This window comes from Ixodes scapularis, unplaced genomic scaffold (assembly GCF_016920785.2).
Source record: "Ixodes scapularis isolate PalLabHiFi unplaced genomic scaffold, ASM1692078v2 PGA_scaffold6__148_contigs__length_123643588, whole genome shotgun sequence".
Taxonomy (NCBI): Eukaryota; Metazoa; Arthropoda; class Arachnida; order Ixodida; family Ixodidae; genus Ixodes; species Ixodes scapularis.
In genome coordinates this window covers 65,047,119-65,069,461 of record NW_024609881.1, presented here as the reverse complement: position 1 = coordinate 65,069,461, position 22,343 = coordinate 65,047,119, and the positions used below count along the sequence as shown (strand labels likewise).

General features: G+C 42.3%; 1 protein-coding gene across 1 annotated transcript in view; it reads right to left on the bottom strand.

The window, feature by feature from the left end:
* The window catches only part of LOC120841418 (venom metalloproteinase antarease-like TtrivMP_A), a 45,745-nt gene extending 26,750 nt beyond the window's left edge, over positions 1–18,995 (bottom strand). Inside the window, exons 1-8 of the mRNA XM_040212308.2 lie at positions 18,887–18,995; positions 16,262–16,419; positions 15,219–15,311; positions 14,712–14,829; positions 13,641–13,682; positions 13,094–13,221; positions 12,881–12,952; positions 5,715–5,848 (exon numbers count right to left, since the gene is read on the bottom strand). Coding sequence (XP_040068242.1) covers positions 5,715–5,848; positions 12,881–12,952; positions 13,094–13,221; positions 13,641–13,682; positions 14,712–14,829; positions 15,219–15,311; positions 16,262–16,419; positions 18,887–18,935 — 794 coding nt within the window. The 5' untranslated portion in view covers positions 18,936–18,995. The remainder of the gene's footprint in view (positions 1–5,714; positions 5,849–12,880; positions 12,953–13,093; positions 13,222–13,640; positions 13,683–14,711; positions 14,830–15,218; positions 15,312–16,261; positions 16,420–18,886) is intronic.
* Between the last annotated feature and the right edge of the window lie 3,348 nt (positions 18,996–22,343).

The following is a 22,343-nucleotide window of genomic DNA, read 5'->3' as shown; positions in this document are numbered from 1 at the left end:
AACATTTCCTAGGCCCGTGACATGCAGCCTCTTTCATCCAGCGCACTCCTCTAGCGACAAGCCCATGATGACCAGCCAAGCTGTAGCTTCACTGGAGCTGACAATAAACAATTACGGTAACAATTTTGTATGTTTTATTTGCTATCATGTGTATGAGCGACAGATGGCTGTGGCAGCCGCTTTACCAATAAGGTGTATACCTATGCCAGAAATTTACTTTCATGTACAGTGCAACATAATTGTTTACACTCATTTGTTGTTAAAATTATTCTTCTTATGAACTACATCATTTCTATTCAGGTGTAAATTGCACACAAAACCACATGTTAGGCTGTATGACAAGACCGGGAACTGTACGATTTTAGCCCGCTAGCCTGGGGTCTTGCTGGTATCTTGCGGTACTGCTGGTAGTGCACTGGGGATTTGTGCTGGCAGCAGCCCGGGAACTCGCTGGGACAAAACAAGCCGGGGAACTGTATGGATTGAGGCCGCTAGCCTGGGGTCTTGCTGGTATCTTGCCGCGTTACTGGTACTACGCTGGGGATTTGTGCTGGCAGCATCGCGGGAACTGTATGGCTTGAGGCCGCTAGCCTGGGGTCTTGCTGGTATCTTACCGCGTTACTGGTACTACGCTGGGGATTTGTGCTGGCAGCAGCCCGGGAACTCGCTGGGAAAAAACAAGCCCGGGGACTGTATGGCTTGAGGCCGCTAGCCTGGGGTCTTGCTGGTATCTTACCGCGTTACTGGTACTACGCTGGGGATTTGTGCTGGCAGCATCCTGGGAACTCGCTGGGACGCCCAGTGCCGGGCGTCCCAGTCACTGGCCAGTGACTGGCAATCTCACTGGCCCGTTGTCGCCCCGCGGTGCGTTTCCAGCGTCGCCCCAGTAGGATCTTACCGGCAGACCGGTACCGCCCCAGTCCCAAACCGGCGAGTTGTGCTACTTGGGTTAGCCAAAATCATGCACCTCTACCCCTCGTTTTGAGGGGCAACGAAACTTTTTATACACGTCTCTTGTCGCCTTGCCGTAAAGTCAATTTGACGGGCACATAAAAAAGAGGGCATGTTACAATTTTGGATTGAAATGCTTTTTACTTAAGCTTGCTGGCACGAGTCGGACCGAAGCACGAGGGTAGCAAAAGTGGCGATGCAGGCGAGTTCGTTTATCACTATGTAAGGTAAATACAGCGCAGAGAAAGAAAAAGGCAAAGACGAGAGAGATATCAGCGCATATGTGTTCTCTCTTGAGCACATATCCGGTTAGACACATATAAGCGCATATGTGTGTAACTAGATACCACCTCCGAATAACTGAACTATGCCGAAATAAGAATAAAGATGTCTTTTTCTAAGAAAACAGGAAAATGTACTATTGCTTTGAACCCGTAATCTAGATGGTGTTTGCATAACGTGGGTGGAACAATTATCTGCCAGTAGTACGAATGATACGGATGACATAAGAAAAACAAATCAGAGATTTGTAGGTCACGGTTTGGAGGTTAAATAAACTGCTCCTCGGGTGTTTTTCACCTAGCAAAATACTGCCGGCTTAAAAAATTCCCTACGCTAAATTTGAGAATCTGGGAATGTTGTATATGATCGGGTCGGCTTTTTTCTTGTCTGTTTTTTGATAAGTGTTCGTTGTACTAGCACTCGTTCTGGGTTTCTTATGCCATTCGTCTGTGCGTTGCTTTTACGTTGTCTTGTACAAGGATAAAGTGAAACTTTTTGGAATCCAACAATTTCGAATGAATTGAATGCAAATTTCAAATCGATTTATGTAATACTCTAGTTTTGCCAAGCGTTCAAGTCATACAACCTTGTGCATTTTAATCAAAAATAAAATCAAAGGCCCCGTGCTCATAATATATATATATATATATATATATATATATATATATATATATATATATATATATCGTTTTCAACTGTGAGTTTTGGGGGTTTCGAAGCTCCAGCAGTGTGGCATACATTCAGCGAAGAATCAGATTCGCTACACAGTGAAACGGTCAGCACATCACGCAGTCTACACGAAATGTTTTGCATGTCGCTGAATAAAATGCGTAGAATAGAGGAAGCCGTGGGTATCTCTCGTAACCCAGTAGATAATATTTTGCGTAATGAATCGAATTCAAAAACAGAGAGCTTTCCGCAAGATGGGTGTCGCCTTTTCCCTTACAAAATTATGTATGGACACTTCTAGGACGTTCTATAGACCAGCGTTTATAGGGAGGACAAAAGGCATCTATAGGTGGACCACGACCTCTGTTGCCTCCGTGAAGTCGTCGTATGGCTGCCCTATAGAATATTGGCCAACGGACGTTCTATAGACGTCCTATTCTATGGATGATGTGTGGTCATCCTATACCCTCTCTATGGCAAGGCGCCATATAGAGTCCATAAGGACTCTATAGGGTGTCTACACAGGGTCTTTACGGTGTCTATAGGGTGCCTGTAGAAAACCCATACGAAGTCTACAAGGAGTCCCTAGGGAGTCCACAGGGAAGCCATACAGGGTCTACACAGGGTCCTCATAGGGTCTGCAGAAAAGCCATACAAGCTCTACAGGGAGTCGCTACAGGGTCTGCAGAGAAGCCACTCAGTCTGCAGGGGGTCTGCTATGGGGTCCGCACCGACCAACGTTTCTAGAGCAAGTCAGTTGGGAAACTGATAAAGAGCTTGCTCTGAAAAAGCGGCACCGATCTGTACTCGAAAACCAAACTAATTGCGATCGCAACGCCACCATTCCACCCGCAGCAGCTACTCGGATAACTGCAGGACTGCGTGTGTTGGTTTGGGACTATCGATATTTGACAGCATGTGACTGTTCTGCTTTGGCTTTAATCGGCCACTTTGGCGCCGAAACATATACGGTAGAAGAGGGGTTTCAGGGATGCCAACCCCGTCTCCCAGGCGGACACGCCGCGAATTGCCACCGAAGTTAGGACGCACCCAAGTCGGGACGCGCTACCTGAAGACGCCGGTGAGGCATGGCTGTAAAAAAAATATTCATTTGCCGCAAAACCCTGTAAGCTAAAAGTGTATGCAAACATCACGCTCTTGTCAGTTTGTACTGATCTCCAATAAAGGGTTCTACAAAAAGAGCTTTTCCCCAGTTGTTTTTACGCAAAAACGTGCTCTGTAAAAGTCATTTTAATGAGAGTAGGGTCCTTAGGGGTCTGCAAAGAAGCCACACAAGGTCTATAGGGAGTACGTAAGGGGTTCACAGGGGAGCCATACAGGGTCCGCAGGGAAGTCATACAGGGTCTACACGGGCTCCTTATGGTGTCTGCAGAGAAGCCATACAGGGTCTGCAGGGAGTCCCTACGGGGTCCATAGAGAAGCCACTTTAAGCGATGGTGGTACCGCGGTGTGAGAATCGCACTCTTTAGTTCCCGGATGATTGGCATCATAATAAAATGGCTTGCCTACACTTTCCTGACGTGAAAAAAAAACATAAAGTAAGTCTCTGATACTGCGCATATATAGCAAAACTACAATTACTTACGCGTCGCGCGCAGACCCAGCCTAGTATACCGCTTTGCAATGACGATCATCCAGATGACCGCAATTTTGATAGGCACCAGTGCGCCCCCTATGGGTTGTGAAAGTTGCGAATATCTACGGGGGCCGCAGCGACCCACATATACCTACCTCCCACTGAGAAAGTACAAACATTATTCCGTCACATACTAAACACTTCCATCTCAGTATACCCTGAGGTTGAATATGCCTCTAGACATCAATGTAACATATTGATACCCGGAACTTAATTAACAACTCTTTAACTTGGACACCTCCCTACACCTAAAGAAAACGTCTACCCGGCATCACTTTGTTAATGCCCCAATATATAGCTCACACCATAGAGAGGAAATAGGATGACCATAGACTCACCGGGACCATAGAACGGAAATAAGAAGGAATAAAAAACTTTTTCTTTCGCGAAGATCTCTATAGCGTTTTTGTGTCCATTCTGTGGCAAACCAATGGTACATAGACGGTCTAAGAACTGTCTACAGGAATCCATAGGATGAACAAAGAGGTAATAGAACGGCAAAAGTATGGACATAGGACGTCCATACATATTTTTGTAAGGGTTCTTAATGCGTAGCAAATCATCTGCCTTCAGTATTTGCTCCGATTAGAAAAAAAAAAACATAACAGGATGGAACTTTGAATTACCTCAAACTTTATTTATTTCCGAAACTCAATATGTCTTGGTTAGAAAGATATTTCGATCATATGAAAAGGTAACAGAGGAATTCAATTGCGTATTTGAGGGTCTCGAAGCAATTCCGTTCCAAAAGTGAATAGAAAAGCTGGAAAACCTTGCATCAAGTGCGTTCATCTTTAAGGGGATTATCTTTTTAAATACAAAATCTAAATGGTTTCGTTTTCATTTCATATTCATTTTGGAACCGTTTCGATGTATCCCACTGTACTCGCAGGAAACACTATTAGCTCAGGAGGTTCCCTGTATTGGTAAAATATAATTCTGCTTCGTAAAAATTAACAACGTAGTTACGGGGTTCACATCACATGGGGTAAAGTGTCGAGAACGGCTCGAGTATTCCACATTAGCTCTGCGTAATTACTCGAGTTAGGCTCGTGAGAATGAACAGCTACACGAACATTTCAGTAGTAGTTTGCATCTAATCACTGCGGTGCACTGAATTGCCCAATTTTACAGGATGATTCAAGGAGAGGCCAGGCTCTTTAAATAGACCGCAAAATTCGGTTCCTTAACCTATCGCGCTATGACTTTTCGCAGCGTTACCCAGAAATGGTGCATTTTGTTTTTGTAAAATATGCAAAGAGCGAATTTACATGAGGAAAAAGTAAAGAAACAAAAAGGCTTAGCTCCTATGGAAACTTAGCGACACCACCGGTCTTCAAACAACGCGGCGCCGTTTCGCATGGGAGACAATAGATGGCGCAACGAACGCCGCCAACAAACGAGCATACGGCGCCGAGAGCCGGCGTCTTTAGCAGACGACCTTTTCGACTCAAAAGCGGCGCGCGTTTTGCAGGCGGCGACAGTCGCAGAAACAAAAACAGGCGCGGTAAGAACAAGGAACTACAGTTCCTTTTCTGCTAACGGTGTCGTATGCTCGTCCGTTGGCGGCAGTTGGCGTCGCGACCGCTTGCGGCATCTCTTGTCTCCGGTCCGAAACGGCGCCGTGTTCTTTGAAGAGCGCTGGCTTCGCTGCGTTTCCATGGAGCTAAACCATTTTCTTTCTTTACATTTTACTCAGGAAATTTCGCTCGTTATAATCTTACAAAAAAAAAAATGCGCCATTTCTGGGCAACGCTCCACAAAATTGTGGCGCGATAGGTTAAGAAACCGAACTTTGCGGTCGATTCAAAAAGCCTGGCCTCTTCTGGAATCACCCTGTGGTAATACCCCTCCGGCCGCGGCCAAGGATTTGCCACTTGCCTGCCTAGAATCGGTAGAAGGAGATCATGTGGCCACTTGTTTAGGCAAAAAAAGTTGAAAGCTAACTGTACTCGTTTCTGTCAAAAAAAATTCTAGGACTGCTTTTGAGTTGAAATAAAAGCTAATCTGTGTTTTGGGAGGTTAAGGAAGTCAAAGATTTTATCTAAGCAGTGTGTTATTTATTGTGAGCATTGAGTCGCCATAAGGAACTAGGATATGTTATATCTGCCTCAATCGCACAACTGGACCTCAAGAATTACGTGATCTTGCTTACCCAAAGAGCATCAGGTAGAAATCGGCAAGCCTTGCGAACGTGGTGTTTGCGGTGAATTGTCCAAAGGCTTTTACTGACTCAAACGCTGAGACAATATTATCTTCCTCCACAACAAAATACTCATCTTCTTTCGTCTGTAAACATAAAGAATTAAACGAAAATATTTACATTTTATTACTTTTCCAATCACAAATTAGACCGCTGTTAAAAATGGTGCTTGGTTATCATCGATAATTAGTACTTTCTAGATGCAATGATGTTTCTAGAACTAATTCTTTATAAAATTGTAAGATAATTAGCAATGAGTCTACTAAGGAAAATAAGCTAAATGAAACATACGCACCTCTACGAAAACGAATTAGAAAGGAGCTAGTTTTGTTTTGACAGCGTCATCTGTCACGACAAAATTAATATTTTAAAAAATTGAAATAGAAAACCAAAGCTGCTAACTTCGAAATAAAACCGACGGCTTTGACTGCGCAAACGGAAGCGATTTCATACCTTTGATTTAGACAGATAAATACCCAATTTCCCTTGAGACATATGTCTTCGTTTTTCTTATTCATTTACATGGTGTTATGTAATCGCGACATTAAAATAGTGCAAGGTCATCGCTGAGATAAGTGGTCTCTCTGTTACCCTCACCGAACCATAGGAACCCTTCTTCGCAACACAGACTGACGGTCCTTTCTTACCTTGTTCGGGGCCCCAACATACCATCCGATATAAGATATGTCCACAGACACGCACTAGCACCCCCCTTCCCCTCCCCTCCTTCCTTTCAGGCTTTTTCGAAACCATTTTTCTGCATTCGATTAGAAAGATTTCATCTGCTTGCAGCAAACGTATCTTTGTTTTATTTCTTACACATAACACACTGGTACAACGAATCGACTGCAACTTTTTTCACACACTTACTTCTCCGGCTAAAGCTCTCAGGAATGCCTATACTTCAAAAGAAGCTTGAGCATTGTTCAGAAATGAAAAAAAAAAAGCGAAATGACGCCACTGTGACAATGTACTTCAATCTCCGCCAGTTTTCTTACTTTTTTAGCCCACTTCCGGCCTCGCGCACGTACAGCTCCCCCGTTCCCAACATGAAGCAAGATGACTCTTGTTTGGGCCTCGTCTCTCTCGATTAAATCAATGAACGCGAAGGGGTTCGGGTGCGATCTTCGCGACATGGCTTTAATTTTTTGGTGCCATGCCTCTAAATGGTTGTTGGTCCTGGATCTCCTGTTTCCGTGACGGTTTCACCGCTCTAGTTGAAAAATGCCCTCATCCAAGTCGCGTCAAAGTAATCAAGTAATCCAATAAGCTCCGGAATATCAAGCAATATACGCCCCGACGCAGAAACGCACAAGGGCGAAGGATGTCAGAAGGCGAAACAAAGGAAAGCACCACGAGGTTAAGAATGAAAAACTAGCTAGCCGTTTCTTGAATATGCGCTTTGGAACCAAGCCCCTTGAACGGAAGCCCAAACTATTTTTGCAGGAATGAAAGTGGCACCCGCGATGAGCAGCTTGGTGAAACACGACGCGCAGACCACCAAAAAGCGCTTGCTCAATATGAGCCATGAAACATTCAGGGGTTAAGAAAGGAATCCCAGCAGATGTGAATGTAAATATAGCCCTTCAAACGCCCGGGCGTAAATTTGTAGTGAACCGACCCGACAACAAAAGGAAACGGCTGCGCTGGGCACTCCGTCAGGTAAAACATGCACAGCTACGAGTTGGTCACACATGTAAGATAAAAAAAACAGTCCCGTCCCAAAAAATAATTTTAACGGACGACAGCCCTTGCATGCCATCTCGTGTTGCGAAGGTAACTGTTCAAGACGAGGGTCTCTGCTGTCGTCGATGATGAAGGGCTCTGCTATTTTTGTCTTTTTGTGGGCGTCGTTGTCTTGCTGAGTGTCGGCTGATGAAGGAACTGGTAGCTGCGCTCAGCTCCTTTCTCCTTACATCGAATCCTTCAGGCTGGCAATCTGGGGACATCTGCTGCTTCTTCATCTGGCACCTAAGATAAATTTAGTGTTTTCGTTTAGCAAACTTTGCATGACACTTTGTAGGCGTGGTAGATAGAATAATTTGGAAAGAAACTGCAGGGTAGGTTTGGAGAAGTTAATCCTTAAACAAAGTTGGCATCGGCGTATTTTGGTTGGGTGCTGCTGATGTTTTCAGCGCCAAGTGCAGCTGGTCCCCCACAAGCCTCGGCTCGTCTGTCGCATGGTTATGGACTCCTTTAAGTAAAATGAGCGTAAATGTGCAATGGCATGTTAACGGCCCTTAAGCATGTTCCTGGTGGCGCTAGTAACAGTAAGTAAGAAACGAAACAAATATCAGTGGTTTCTATCATGCATAAAGAGACCGTCAAACACAAATCGACTATGGCAACTTACGGGATCTGCTTTTCACGTGGTCCTCTTCAGTCAAAATTGAAGCAGCGCATCCTGATGAATTGTACCGTCAACGAGACGAAACCATTCCGTTTGCTTTCTGCCGCTGTTTGTGACATATCTAACCTTCAAGGTAAAGGCGCTTTTCTTCTCTTCGTTTCCTTTATACAAACCCGGACATCGCCCTGACTGTTGTCTCACTGTTGATTGGGTTGATTGGGTATTTCGGAGTGCAACGTTTTCTTTTTGAGTTCGAGGGGGATATAGAGTTCCCTGCTTTGACAAAAAGACGGTTCAGCGTTTTATGACTCAGCGCCAGTGTTGGGGTAACGCGTTACAAGTAACGACGTTACCGGTAACGCGTTACTTTTTATCAGTAACGCGTAACGTACTCGTTACTGTTCTTCAAAAGAGTAACGGGTTATGTACTTACGTTATGCACTTCGAGTAACGGGTGACGGATTTACGTTACTGGTTACTTATACTTACTAAAACTTAAAAGAAAATTACGGAATTTTTTTTCCGTGCTTCAAGGCGCGAAGCTAAGTGATTTTTTTGCGTTTTTCTTTGCTTCTTTTGTGAGTATTTGGGTGAAGCCATAAAAAAGATATGTAATTATGTTCAGTGTCTGCATAGACATAATGTTTCTAGAAATATGGCGATTAAGTATACCTGTAACGTGAAAACATCAAAACATATCCTTTCATATCTAAAAAAGTAACGCCAACATAACCTGCGTTACTTTATATCGGTAACTGCAACGCGTTCCTTTTATTTGCAAGTAATTGAATTGAATTGGATTTATGTAGACACTAGGCCTATGGCAACAAAACAAAAGGCCGATTAGCTATGCCTGACGTGAGCCTATCACCCGTTTACAATGCTCAGCAGGCGAAAACAAAAACAATAATCATTAAAGATTACAAGAAGATACAAATGCACATCAGCAAAAATCAACACAGCATGTTTTGTGCGGAGCTTGTACAATCGTTAGTGCACTTAATAATTTGGAAATAAATAAGACACTTAATACAACTCATACACAATGAAAGTATAATCTAGATGTATTAGCTCAACATGACATGAGAGAAGGTCCCGCTGTAGACTAATTTTAAAGCTGTGTTTTGTTCCACAATCTGAGTTTTTGTTTCCTAACGCCTGGATGTTTATTTAGGAAATCAGGTATCAAGTATGTTAATTGGTAAATGTCCATAGTTCGTCCAAGACCAAGTTATTCTATAGGAGCGGTGTCGAAGATTGGATTGTGTATTCCTAGGAAGAAGTGCGTCAAGAAAGAAACGGGAGGGGTACTAATTATTTTGAGTGGTAAGTAAACTGTGTTTAAAATATGAAAGCCGCTTACACTCTAAGAAAAGCCCGTACGTCTACTTTCCCGCGCAACACTCGGAGAGCCAATTACCGCAACTTGCCGAGGCAGCTCAGCGAATGACGATACCGAAACATAATTTTAGACGAAAAAACGCAGTCTGAGTTGCGACATTAATCAATTCAAAACGTCAGGCTTGCATTTCTTAATCTCAACTGAGACTGCGTTTTTTGGTCTAAACATATGTTTCGCTATCAACATTCGCTGAGCTGCCTCCGTAAGTTGCGCTGATTGGATCTCCGAGTGGTTGTAGCGGGAAAGTAGACTCACGGAATTGTTTAGGGTGTACAACTCCCTGTAAAACCGACTTAGAGCGCAGCTCTCGAGGAGGAGGAGAGAAGGGTACTGAGGGAAGCGCATCGACCTTCATCCTCCTCACCTCCTCATCCTGCCTGCTACTTCTCACCGTTACGCCGATGGCAAAAGCGACGCGGACGCCATCGGCGTAACCGTGAGGTCACGTGACGCTCGTGACGTCAAGGGGGTCATGTTACCTCACAAGGGTGACGTGAAGTCGCCGGGGCCACGTGAACTTACTCGAGTCACGTGACCTCACGGGGATCACGTGACTTCATGGGGTCACCTGAGCTCACGAGGGTCACGTTACTTCACGGAGGTCACGTTACCTCACAGAGGTCACGTGACGTCACCGGTGTCACATTACCTAACGAAGGTTACGTGACGTCCCCTGTGTCACGTGACCTCACGGAGGTCACGTGATGTCAACGGGGTCACGTGAAATCATGGAGGTCACGGGACATAACCGTCAGGTCATGTGTCCTGACGGTTACGCCGACCGCGACGCCGACGCCGCTCAAGCCACAAACGGACGCCTAAGATCTGCGCTCTAAAAGAATGGTGCCATGTGGTCAGTATGCTCAAGGTTTCCTGTAAAAAGTATAGCTTTTGTTTTTGCGAAAGAAACCTCTCAATATTTTTTTGTAGTTGTTGAACCCCAAACGAATAAACAGTAATGGGGATGAAAGTAACTAAAGTATAGTACAACTGACGTTTTAACCAGCATGGAACCAGAAATCTAATTTTGTATAAAATACCAATATATATCAAGATGCTTGCATTCATTTTATTTATATAAGGTGTCCAGGCTTAAATTTCTCCTAACAATTTATAAACGTTTACGCGCTCTATCACAGAGTCATGGGATTTTAGGAAAATTTCACAATCGTCAGGTTTAACTCGTGGCTTACACATTTTTTATTTTGTTTTCGTAACATTTAACTGAAGTTTGTTAGAGTCCAGCCAGTCCGATAACAGGTTGAGCCACGTGTTAGCAGTAACATCTAGATGACGTAAAAATGGTCCAGCAAAGAAAAAAGCTTGTATCGTCGGCATACAAAAATATTTCAGGACTGTTTGGGATAGGTACCAATATCATTAATATAAATAATTAAAAAAATCAGAGGACCTCAACTAAACCCATATGGAACCCTATGCGAAATTTGTTCTGGCTTTGACCGGTATCCATTCAAACACGAATATTGTAACCGCCAAGATAAGTAACTACGTACCAAATCTAAAGCAACACCTCGAATTCTAAAAACCGGTAGTTTTTAAAACAATAGATCACATCTAATAAGATCAAACGCTTTTCTATAGTCTAAAAATATTCCAGTAGTAAATAGTTGATTTTCAAAATGTTGATTAATTTTTCTTTTTTACTAAATAGCGCCATTTCTGTTGACTTTTTTTGTCGAAAACCGTATTGCTGCATTACGAAGACATCTCTATCATTCAAAAATTTCCTTAGGGTTTTTTTATCGGATGTTCTAATACTTTTAAAAATAAGGGAAGTGCAGATATTGTCCTATATCTATTAATGTTGTCAAAAGAACCTGGGCTTTGCGCAAGACAGCAACTCTTGGAATTTCCATGCCATGGGGAAAAGTATTAGTTGCTAATGCAGTGTTACGTATATGCTGTAGAGAACACAAAAGATAGGCGACAGCTATGAATGGTATGGCCTTGATATAAACTGCTGTAATGAGTAACGTATTTCGTTTTTTTTTTTTTTTTCGGTAACGTCTACAAAACTGCTGCAGCGCCCACGATGCATCTCAGAAAATAGAAGAACTGAATTCCGAGTCTCGACTTTTGCTCGACCTCTGCTATTTCCCCTCTGAATTGACGGAGAAATTACGTCACATGACTTTATGTCGCCTGACCTATAAGGAAATATTGTTTCTCCGCTAAATATGGCAGAAAAATTGATGTCATGTGACTTGGTCACGTGACCTAAACGAAATTTGACCTCAACAGCAATTCAGTTTCTCCGCTAAATTTAGAAGAAGAAACGACGTCCCGTGACTTTTGTGACTCGTGACCTACACACGAATTCAGGAAAAAAGTTGTGTAACTTAAAAGGGTTAATCACTTGAGGATATTTTTATCTATTTTACTGCCATTGTCATTTGATACAAATTCCTAAACGTGTGGTAGTTTCTTTATTAACTAATATTATTTACATTATTTACCAATTATATAAATCACAATACTGAACATATTTTTGCATCCGGTACAATTGTGTAAACCTGCTCTGCAGCAATATCATGTCAAAAACAGAACATTGTATTAAGCTGACCAATACAATATTCTTGCAACCCAGAAAACATGAGCGTTAACAGGATGGTGGAGAATAAAAGTCGGGACGGTTTAAATCGTGATTTCTATCATGATTTCGCTTCAAATCACACCTGTTTCACTACAATAATTTGAATAAAAACATTTCCACAAAAATAATCCCAATATAATTGTATAATTTACAAACTTTCTATCATGCAATGCATTGTATATTCATTGTTTTCTTTTTACATCAAGGAATCAATTAACAAAATAAAAAAAATCTCATAACGCACTGAAATCAAGCATAAACCAGTCGTCTAAGCTAATCGCAGCCACACAATATTAAGCTCTTTTTTTTGTTCCACAATGTCAAATTTTACTAAAAAAAAGTCACTTAAACCGTACTTTAAATATACAGTAATTATTTCTTCCGGATTATTTTCAGTGGTTGGATGGATCTCATGATCAAAAACACATCTAGTGATCAAATGCACTAGTCTATAGTTATACTAAAGTAAAATTAATTAATCTGGTATAACGCAAATGAATCTGATTTAAATCATAGGCATGCAATAATTTATAGTTCAACAAATAATTATTGTATTCCGCTCACTCGAGTCCCCTTGGCAAAGCGCAATCTGATCCAAACGGTTTCAAATAACAAAGTGGACTTTATTTAAAAAAAAAAGTGTTTTCTTCAAAAACTTTTGAATTTACAATTGTGTTGCACTCTTGACGGCAATAACAAGACTTTCAAATTTAACGATACCAAAGTGTGGGGTTTGGACAATGAATACGCACCTGAAACCGGAATATTCCAACAAGCTGGAGGTTTATTCGGGGCTTGCGAACCGTCTTGAAGATTGCATTCACCTTCGTGGAAGAAATAAGGGATTCGAACGGGTGTCAGCAATCGGAGCATGAAAGCCTCCATAAGCACCTTTTTTTTTTGTGAATGGAAACTAGAATTACTATATTATTTCTGAACAAAGAACCAATGTAAATTATACGCACGATGTTCATTAGCCTTATGATGTATCGAGCCTGTAGATATTTGCTTTCATTGAGGGACTTGTGTATTACACTGTCAATCATGACGTACATTTCAGGTCGCCACACGGTGGGTGGCTCTGCAGTGTCATCTAGAAGGTTTCAAATCATGGCATGTCCTCAGTGCTTCGCAAGTTTAGAATGAACTGTGAAATAATTTTTTTTTAAATATTCACGATGCCACATAAGTTGACCCTGATTTCTGTGCAAGATAGTGAAACAGTCCCTCCAATTGAAAGTTTTCAAGTTCATTATATCATCAAAGTGCGGTCTCGAATTGCAGTTACTCGGACAGCCCGTGCTGACGTTTACCGAAATATTACAGGCCAAAAACGAAAAGCAGAAAAGTTAGGGTTTCTACTGTGTACAGAAAATTGGATCATAGTTATAAAATGGCCAGTATGTATACCGCGCGTGTAACTGGAATCGCAGCCTGCTCCCTAGTGTTAATATAATTGGTTGAGAGGACTGCTGAGACATTTTAAATATTTTACAAACAAAATAGGCTTACTTTTCGACGGTAGACTTTCATCGGAACGTTCTTCAACGGGAACTGTAAACATCATAGTGATACTGAATGTGAAATGTAATCAAATTCAAAGGTTATATCTTTTTAAAGGCATTCTTCTTCAGCAAACTTAAAAGGAACAGTTCGTGTTTTGCAGTCAATTAGTTTTTGTTTGTATTTTTCTTTTTTGCTGTCCCGTTTTTGCGGTTTTTAGTCGTTAAGATATCTTCAAGGTAATTTTCTCAAATTCTTAAAATATCCGATATCAGTGCATATGTGTTTATCAAAATACCATCACCTCAAAACTGAACCATGCCGAAATAAAGTAGATAACTCTTTTTGTTTGAAAAAAAGGAGGACGAAGTGATATTTTTGCATGTGTTACCTCAAAAGCAAGTATAATTAAGCAAAATGATATACGGGACGTTCTAATTGTCCCTATATTTTGCGTCCTAAATATCGTTTGAAGAAAAATATTTTCTCGGAACTCCTGACTCTACCAATTAAATTATTTAGGAAAAACAGAACAGGCAACATCGTACGCACTTAAGGTGTGATCTTTTCAGTATCTGTATGTAAGAAATTTTTTTATGATTGCCAAACCACAGACCTCTTCCGTTCACTCAGAAAGTGCTAATTATTGGTAAGATTTGAGATCATACATGCTCTGATACTCTGACTACTCTGAACATCGGATTACATACTCAGATCACTTATACAGGGGCCGTTGATATGATGCAAGTAAAAAAATAATGAAATACTGAGTGGCCGTCGCCTTTGCAAGCACTTCTCCTTTTCATTTTTCAATGATAATCAATTAATTCGGTCATTTCGCAACGCTTTAGACAGAATGTGTTGAGAGAGAAAAAACGGGAGGTGAATTAATTCATCGAGAGAATAAATGGCAAATACCTGAGAGCATACAAGAATTGACACTGCACGTGAAGCGAACGCTGAAGGAAGGAATTCGGTCGTACGTTTAAAATTTCTAAGCATTTTCGCTTCCGGAAGCCTAGCCTTTAAACGTCGAATTTTCAATAAATATCTAGTGTAGCGATTGATTCTGCCACTTACTTTCCAAGTGGATTGCCTCCCCAGGGGTAGGGAGCTGAAATATTTTGTGAGGGATTCGGCCGGATTTGTCAAGTATTCGCAATGGCTCAATTCGATGTGTAAAGTTTAGGTATCCTTCCTGTTACAAAAGGGAAAAATTTCTGAATATTGCAAGCATTGCCTGTTGCAGACCCATTTGTGGATAGCTAACCAAACATTTCATCCTCATTAGAAATTCAATTGGTTAGAAAGCAATTTATGAAGAACTTATTCTTAATATTTATTTTAAAGTTCTCATAAATAATGTTCTTTATACGCTGTGGCGATGTGAACTTCCAATATGCTTAATACACATTCATTTTAACGAAACTTAAAAAAGCACTACAGGTTTATAAAATGTCCGCGAAAATCTATGTAGTCAACAAATACAAGATTTATAAATAACGATTGCATAACCTCCTGTACAGTTTTTATAATCATATTTATGGTTCCTATCCTAATATATGCTTTAAAAGTATTTGTACATACCATTTCAATTCCCGCATCTATTTCAGTAATTGTAAACGAAGCTTTGTGTTCCGCATTTTCATAAACACTATTTCGTATGTCTGTAGTATTCATCTGAAAAGAACATATTTTGATTATTATAACGGCGAAGTGAAACTCATAATATTGGCAGCTCAAATGCTAAACGGTTATTTTTATAGCGAAGCTATTTCTGGCTAGGATTTTGTGTATTTTTTGTGTCCGTCAAGAAAAACTCAGTTCCCAAATATGGTGCAGAATCGCTTCATTTTATGCAAAAGATTATGCCTCATCACTTCGATATGCATATTCAGTAGATTAGTTATCAATAGGCTCCGTTTTCAAGATAAGTTGACTCTCACGTAGATAATAAAGGTTTCTGATAGATTTGGCGTTGTGCGACCCCCGTCGGTTATTTCTACTCTCGCACCGCCCTCTCCTTGTAGTCGCCCCAAGCGCTTGCGAACCTAGTTTCCTTTCCTTCCGCTCTCCCGGATTGGCGCTCCCCCCGCGGGTGTCTTTTTTCCTCCGGCTCGTCACGATGACCACCAATCAAGACAATAAATCTTGTCGTACCTTTGTTCAAAATGCTTTGACACGTCTGTGTCGTCTGCTAAACAACTTCGCTGGTCATCCACCTTTTTAAAGTGGAATTGCTCATACTTTTTTTGCAAACCATGGCATTTTATAAAAACTCAGTAAATGATTACTTTCAATGAATTTCAAAAAGACGCAAAACAAATATCGGGGTGAATGGTTGCATAAATTTTCGAGGAAGTGAAACTTTCTCAAAGAATGCAAAAAAGAAATCGTGGGAGTCGGCACGTCATTTAAACAAATGTGCGTTATTCGCGTTATTAAGAGCGGAGACAATTCTGCTTGAACGGCATTTTGAAATGTACGAAAACCTCCAAAGGCACTAGCGGACACATCAAATAACTTCTGAGCGATTAAACAGGTGGAATGTTTATTTTCTAATTAAATTAAGTGAATTTCAAACAATGAGGCGGAAGCATGCTTTCTTGTGAAAGGTAATCTTTCCTTACCAATTCGTGATTCAGCTCTCCATACCTAGCCTCGGTAAAATACAGACTGTCCCCTAAAACACTGGGTTCTTCCAAGTCTATGACGTAGTCTTTAGAAAGTTGAACAGCGCCTCTTGAGTTGCCGCTTCTGTTTTCAATCAAAACCGGATACACGACACCTGGAACGTAACCGCTCCTGTTATCCGACCGTTCCATACTCACAACAAACTTCTCGGTACAGAGCAAGAAACTAAAGGGTGGTCACAAGTCACGGTGTTTTGCTTATAAAAAAAAATCGTACCTAGATATCCCAGTAAAGTTCCCTTTCACAAACAAAGGACAATTAACTGAACAAAATTAAGAAAGCCTTTCTGCAATGACAAGGCGTTGGAAACGTAATACAATAAAAGCAAACCACGGGAAGCAAGCCTAAACTCATGTGAATAGTTCGAACGGAACAAACTGGGAAAATCGTGGGAGGCGGAAGGAGGGGGGGGGGGGTGTGCGGGGGGAGGGGCATCTTTCTATCGTGTTTTCTTAACACTATTTATTCATTCATATCGATTTCCTAGTCTGCAGCTCATGAGAAGATATGCTACTTCGCTAGACTTCAAAATGCTATTAGAGTGCCATAGCTGATAAAACTAAGAAACTGAAGAATCTAGATTACGTTGTTGCCAAGATTTTATTAATAATGGTCATAATCTTAGTAGTTTGTAGCAAGCCTTCGTTCTTGTTCTTGCGAAAACCTTTTGGATATCTATCAAACTTTTCGCTCGTCAGCGCTCTAATTGTACGGCACCATGATGAATCTAACATCGTTTTGGGACGGTCACATACTTTTGGTAACTCCGATTGTACACGTAATATGAACAAACAGAAGCTAAGAAAAGCGCGAATAGTAATCTTCTCGGGTGAACACAAATATTTCGTGATTGTGCATTCCGTGCACGCACAATGCTATTGGCGTTCCGGATTAATAAGCCACATTTTCATCCTCTCGTTTTTTGTAGGTGTAATAGGAGGAACCAAATGCTCGGTCTTTACGTAGACCTGACGTACGTCAGACGTTGAATACGCGAACAACTGCTTCCGGTACGATGACCTCGGTGTCTCTTTCTACCTATTCGTGACGCCTTTTCGTTGGCTGAACTGTGGAGTACGATGCCTACAGAACTCGTCTGTGACTGTTGCTTTCAGGATCCTATCGCATCCATACCTTTAAAGTAATCCCGAAGTGTTCGCAAACGACATCACAGGAGCCAAAGCGTCATATTTTCGGTCGTCGCAATCATTGCGCTTGGTGTTAGAATTTCCTGCCGAAATTGCGATGGAAAGGTCCTACCTTTGGCTCGTACCACCACCGCTGCGACACCGCCAGGATATGGGCCGACGGCATGGAACTTATATGACGTCGAAGTGCGGAAATAGACGGACTACTTTTTAGAACGAGGAAAGCAGCTTACGTACTGCTGGCTTCAATTCATTCCTTGGAGCCAGCGGTTCTTAAGAACGCTGCTTAATCTAAGTTATTTTGACAAATCTATATAAAAAAATAATTTCTATATTTGGTTAAGAGTACAAGAATTACGTTGGCAACTTCTATGTCCACAGATATAAAAACATATAATCACTAGGTTTGCGTTAACCTAGTCGCAGTTTTATTTTGCTTGTGTTTTTGAAAACATTGGGATGTAGTACCGGGTGTATCAAGTAGCCGCCAAACACTTTAAATCGACCGCAAAATTCGTTTTCTTAAACTATCGCGCTACGATATTCTGCGGTTTTGCCCACAGGTGGTGTATTTCTTCTATAAACCTTGCAAACAGCGAACTTACCTGAGAAAAATGTAAAAAAAAGGCTTAATTCCTATGGAAACGTAGCGAAGTCACCAGTTTTCAAACAACAGGGCACCCTATTGAATGAAGAACGGTGGCTTCGCTGGGTTTCCACAGGAATTATGACTATTGCTTTCTTTACTTTTTTGCCTCAGGTAAGTTCACTCTTTGCAAATTTTATAGGAACATATGTGCCGCCTGTGGGAAACGCAGCACAAAATCGTAGCGCGATGGTTTAAGAAACCGAATTTTGCGGTCGATTTAGAGTCTGGCAGGTACTTGATACACCCGATAGGATAGCAACTTATTAAAGTATCCGAATCAACCCGTGTTATCAGGAGATATAGCGGCATATTGTTTTTATGAAGCCGCTCCTACAATCAATGACAACCTAGGTGAAGGGCGTGCTGACTAACGAGCATCTCATTATTGATTCTCATCCAGTAGGATCGCGGTATTAGAGGATAAGAACACGGAAAAAGCCATCACGACGTAAGAATTAAGATTATAATATTAACCCACACGCTGCGCGTCATATTTGTCAGCGACTATGAAGGAATCTATGAGTACAATCACTGGAGTATGTCTACCCAAGCCTATTTAAACCCTACACCTTTCGGGGGCATGGTGCATGCCGTAATACAAATTATTTCTCGTCTGCAATAATGTGTGCGGAATTTCCATGATAACTGTTTATCCTGCCCAAAAGCTCGTAGGCTTAAGCCTAGGAGAAACGTAAAATTCGATTTTACATTACTTACAAAAACCCCATGCGGAAGCGTCTACATAAATAGAATCAATACATCACCGGCGTGAGCAGTAGCAACGATGAAAATAATGAGTGTAGCCGAATACATTTTCCGTCATAAAAACGTGGGTTAAGGAGAGAAATTTATACTTGGAAATATAAGAATGCCTTTGTCACGAACATTTTTAAAAGGTGAAAAGGTTAAGCGCCCTTTAACATAATACACAAATTGCGAGATAATGAACACAATACGTCAAATGACGCACACAGGAAGTTGAATTTATTATGTTGTTAAAGACAGCTTTTGCACACCGGCAATTGACCTTTTTCCAACATCAGAGCCATTTCGTGGCAGTCTCAATAGCTCCAATTTATCCGCACTAATGACGGTGATAGAATATCAAGATTGTCTACCTTCAAACACTCCCGATTTTGTGAATCAAAGGCGACTTACAAGGACCAACATGTTAGAATGGATTCTCAGCTTCTCTGTGTTATGCTTCCAAAGACGCTCGCTCCTCTAAGGTTGCTGAAGCTGCGTAGCGCCGCCATTAGTGCGTCGAGTTCGGCTCTGCAAGTGGTAGGTAGACTGACTTTTGAAAAGGGTCCATTGAAGCAGCACAAAGAAGAGACACCTACGGTTTCGTTATCGCGGTAGAGACTAAACATGGCTTGCATTGACGTCACATCAGCGGCCATTCTGGTGGCCATTGCTTGCTGAGCACGTGGCTTCTGCATCACTGCGTGAAAATAAGTATGCAATATGACGTCACATGCCGGCCAGACATAGACGCCGCGGTTAACGAGACATGCAACTGTCACGAAACCGGCTCGTCGGAGACGCGAAAAATACACCGGTTTTCGGCAAATGGCTTCCTCAAATCTCTCGTCGCTTCGATAGAAAAAAAGTACTATTCCGTACACTGAATAACAGTCATTGCACGTAAAACTGGGATTAAATAATTCTGTACTTTATGAGCGGCATCTGACTTGCAGCTAGGGAAGCTCAGAACAGCTCTCGAGGGCTACGTTTACTCAAGTGATTTCTATTGACATATTCACGACCGAGTTGGCATCGCGCGCATCTCCCACGGGAAGGCACGCGGCTAGGGACCCACCAGCCAAATTTCTCATTTTATCTTTTTCGTCTCTGCTATAACGTTCTCATCTTGTAACGTATCGCTCGTTCATGTTCGAAATGTTCTAGACTACAGAGTACCTACAAAGGAAGCTAAATCCGGCAACATTGGGTCATCGGTCCCTTGTCACCACTGATCTCTATGACAATTGCTGGATCGCGTTTGCCCGCTCCGCGAATGCGGTCACTGGCAGCCATCTTTAGGTAGAGTTATATCACCTCTAGCCAGTGTAAGCTGCTGCAGCCGCTATCATCCATCCATGGCAGATAGCGTTTTGGCAGGTGGGTTGGCAGGCTGCGGTCAAAATATCGTGGGTAATATTGCGTGCTTAATTAAAATTATTTGACGAAACATGTTTTTAAAACCCGGCGTGAACAGTAGTCCGGTTTTTGAGGACTTGGTAAAAGTTTCACAAAATCGCAGCACCGGGAGAAAAGCAGCACAGCACGTATCAAAAGTCGCATCGAAAGAAGCATCGAAAGCAGACGACGGTACGGAGTCTGCTTTTGATGCGAGCTGCGCTGCTTTCCCCCGGTGTTGCGCTTTCGTAGAACTTTTGCCGGGTCCTCAAAGATGAGGCTACCGTTCACGCCGGGTTTCAAGTATCTGCTTCGTCGAACAACTTCAATCAAGCACGAAATATCACCCACGGTACAGTGTACTAGATCTACGGCTATTTAATGGCAGCCTGCCGCCATTGCGCTGTCCGCCATATTACTATGATGGCTAGAGATGATATAACTCTACCTAAAGATGGCCGCCAGTGACCGCATTCCGGTCCATAGGAGGAGCTGGTCAAACGCGATCCAGCAAATAGACATAGAGATCAGTGCTTGTCACAGTCACGGGCTGCATGCTGTTTTTTACTTTACTTAGAGGTGCGAGTTCACCTTATTGTACGTTTATTTTCAGTTTTTAGATCAATCTACTTTTTTATCCGTTTTATTTTAGTAATGCCTAAGGATGACACCCAAAACTGTAGAGAGACGGGAGGTATCCAGGGCTCCCCGTTAGATGACGCCACTGTGTTCACTCTTTGTAAGCGGTCGCAGGCGTCTCAAAACGACCATTCCCCTGGTCGTTTTGCATATTAGAATAAATCCACTACGGAGCATCCGATTCGTGCGGCGCCACCGCGCCTCCGACTCTACCATCGGAAGACGACAGGCTTCCGCGAGGTACCGCCTATCGTCCCGGCATTGCCATCGCGCTGGGCTATCGTCATTTCTGGAAAGCGCCATCAGGCGTCGGTCGATCGCCGTTCCCATCATGCTTGGCGAGGCAGGAAGTTACGTCTCCCAGAGATCGGCTTCCACTCGGCTCCGGGAAGATCAGCCGATCGAGATCTGGGCGTTCCGAATCCTAAATCAGAGTCGGCGCTGCTCCAAAAGGACGTGCGAAAGACATCCGGGTTCATCTCAAAGGACCAGTGGCGAACGCGCCCTCCAAAAAGGTCGATCCCGGATCGCGCCCAAACGACGAGTGGATTTCGTCATTACTCAAACGCGATTCTCTTAAAAAAGAAAAAAAAAAAAAACTTGAAGGGACAATGAAGACCACTTTAAAGTTAAGTTTAACGATTGATATGAACGCCAAGTACCTTGCAGGTGATTTTTACGAGACCAATGTTGCGCTTGCGCGGGGCGCAAATTAATTGAAGAGAACCAGCAACAATCACACCGGGACCGATAATAGGGACGCCCGAGACTGCGGAAATATCCAGCTTATGAATGACGTGGACCGTGACATCGATTGAGGCACGTCGGGCAATTCGTCGGAATCAACGGAGTCCGCTTGTCCTCGTTTTAGATCGTAAGTTGTCAAAAAAGATTTCAAATTTTCTTCTTAATTAGTAACAACGAAAATGTTATGTTCTTGAAAGAACAAATTACTACAATAGAATAACATATTATTTCAGTCCGCGGGCACGCGGAGTGAATAGACTGAATAGCTGAGAGCTTTTAAAAGGAAGCTAAAACTATGCTTGAGAAAAAAATAAAAACGAGTTAGAGGAGAATCCTAGAGTATTTTTATCCCGTGAATTTGAATAGTACGTTCATTTCACAGGAAGATTTATACTAAACGTGAGAAAACCCCAAACTCCTCCGGCCAGTTGTGACGTCGTCTTTGGGCCGCCAATCGCGTGTCGCTCGTTTGGGCAGCGCGTGCAATCGGAAGCTTGCAAGGTGTATTTTTCCGCACTGACGTCAGTCGGTGACGTCTATTTCTGACCTTTTCGAAGAGAGTAAGAATGCACGCGCATAGCTTTGACAGGTGCTGAAGATGCGTCAGAGCAGGAATTCCGAAAACTCCTAGTATCGCGCCACTCCCCGTGCACTTTGATATTAACTTTCAAAAATAATTTCTGCAGCCTACGG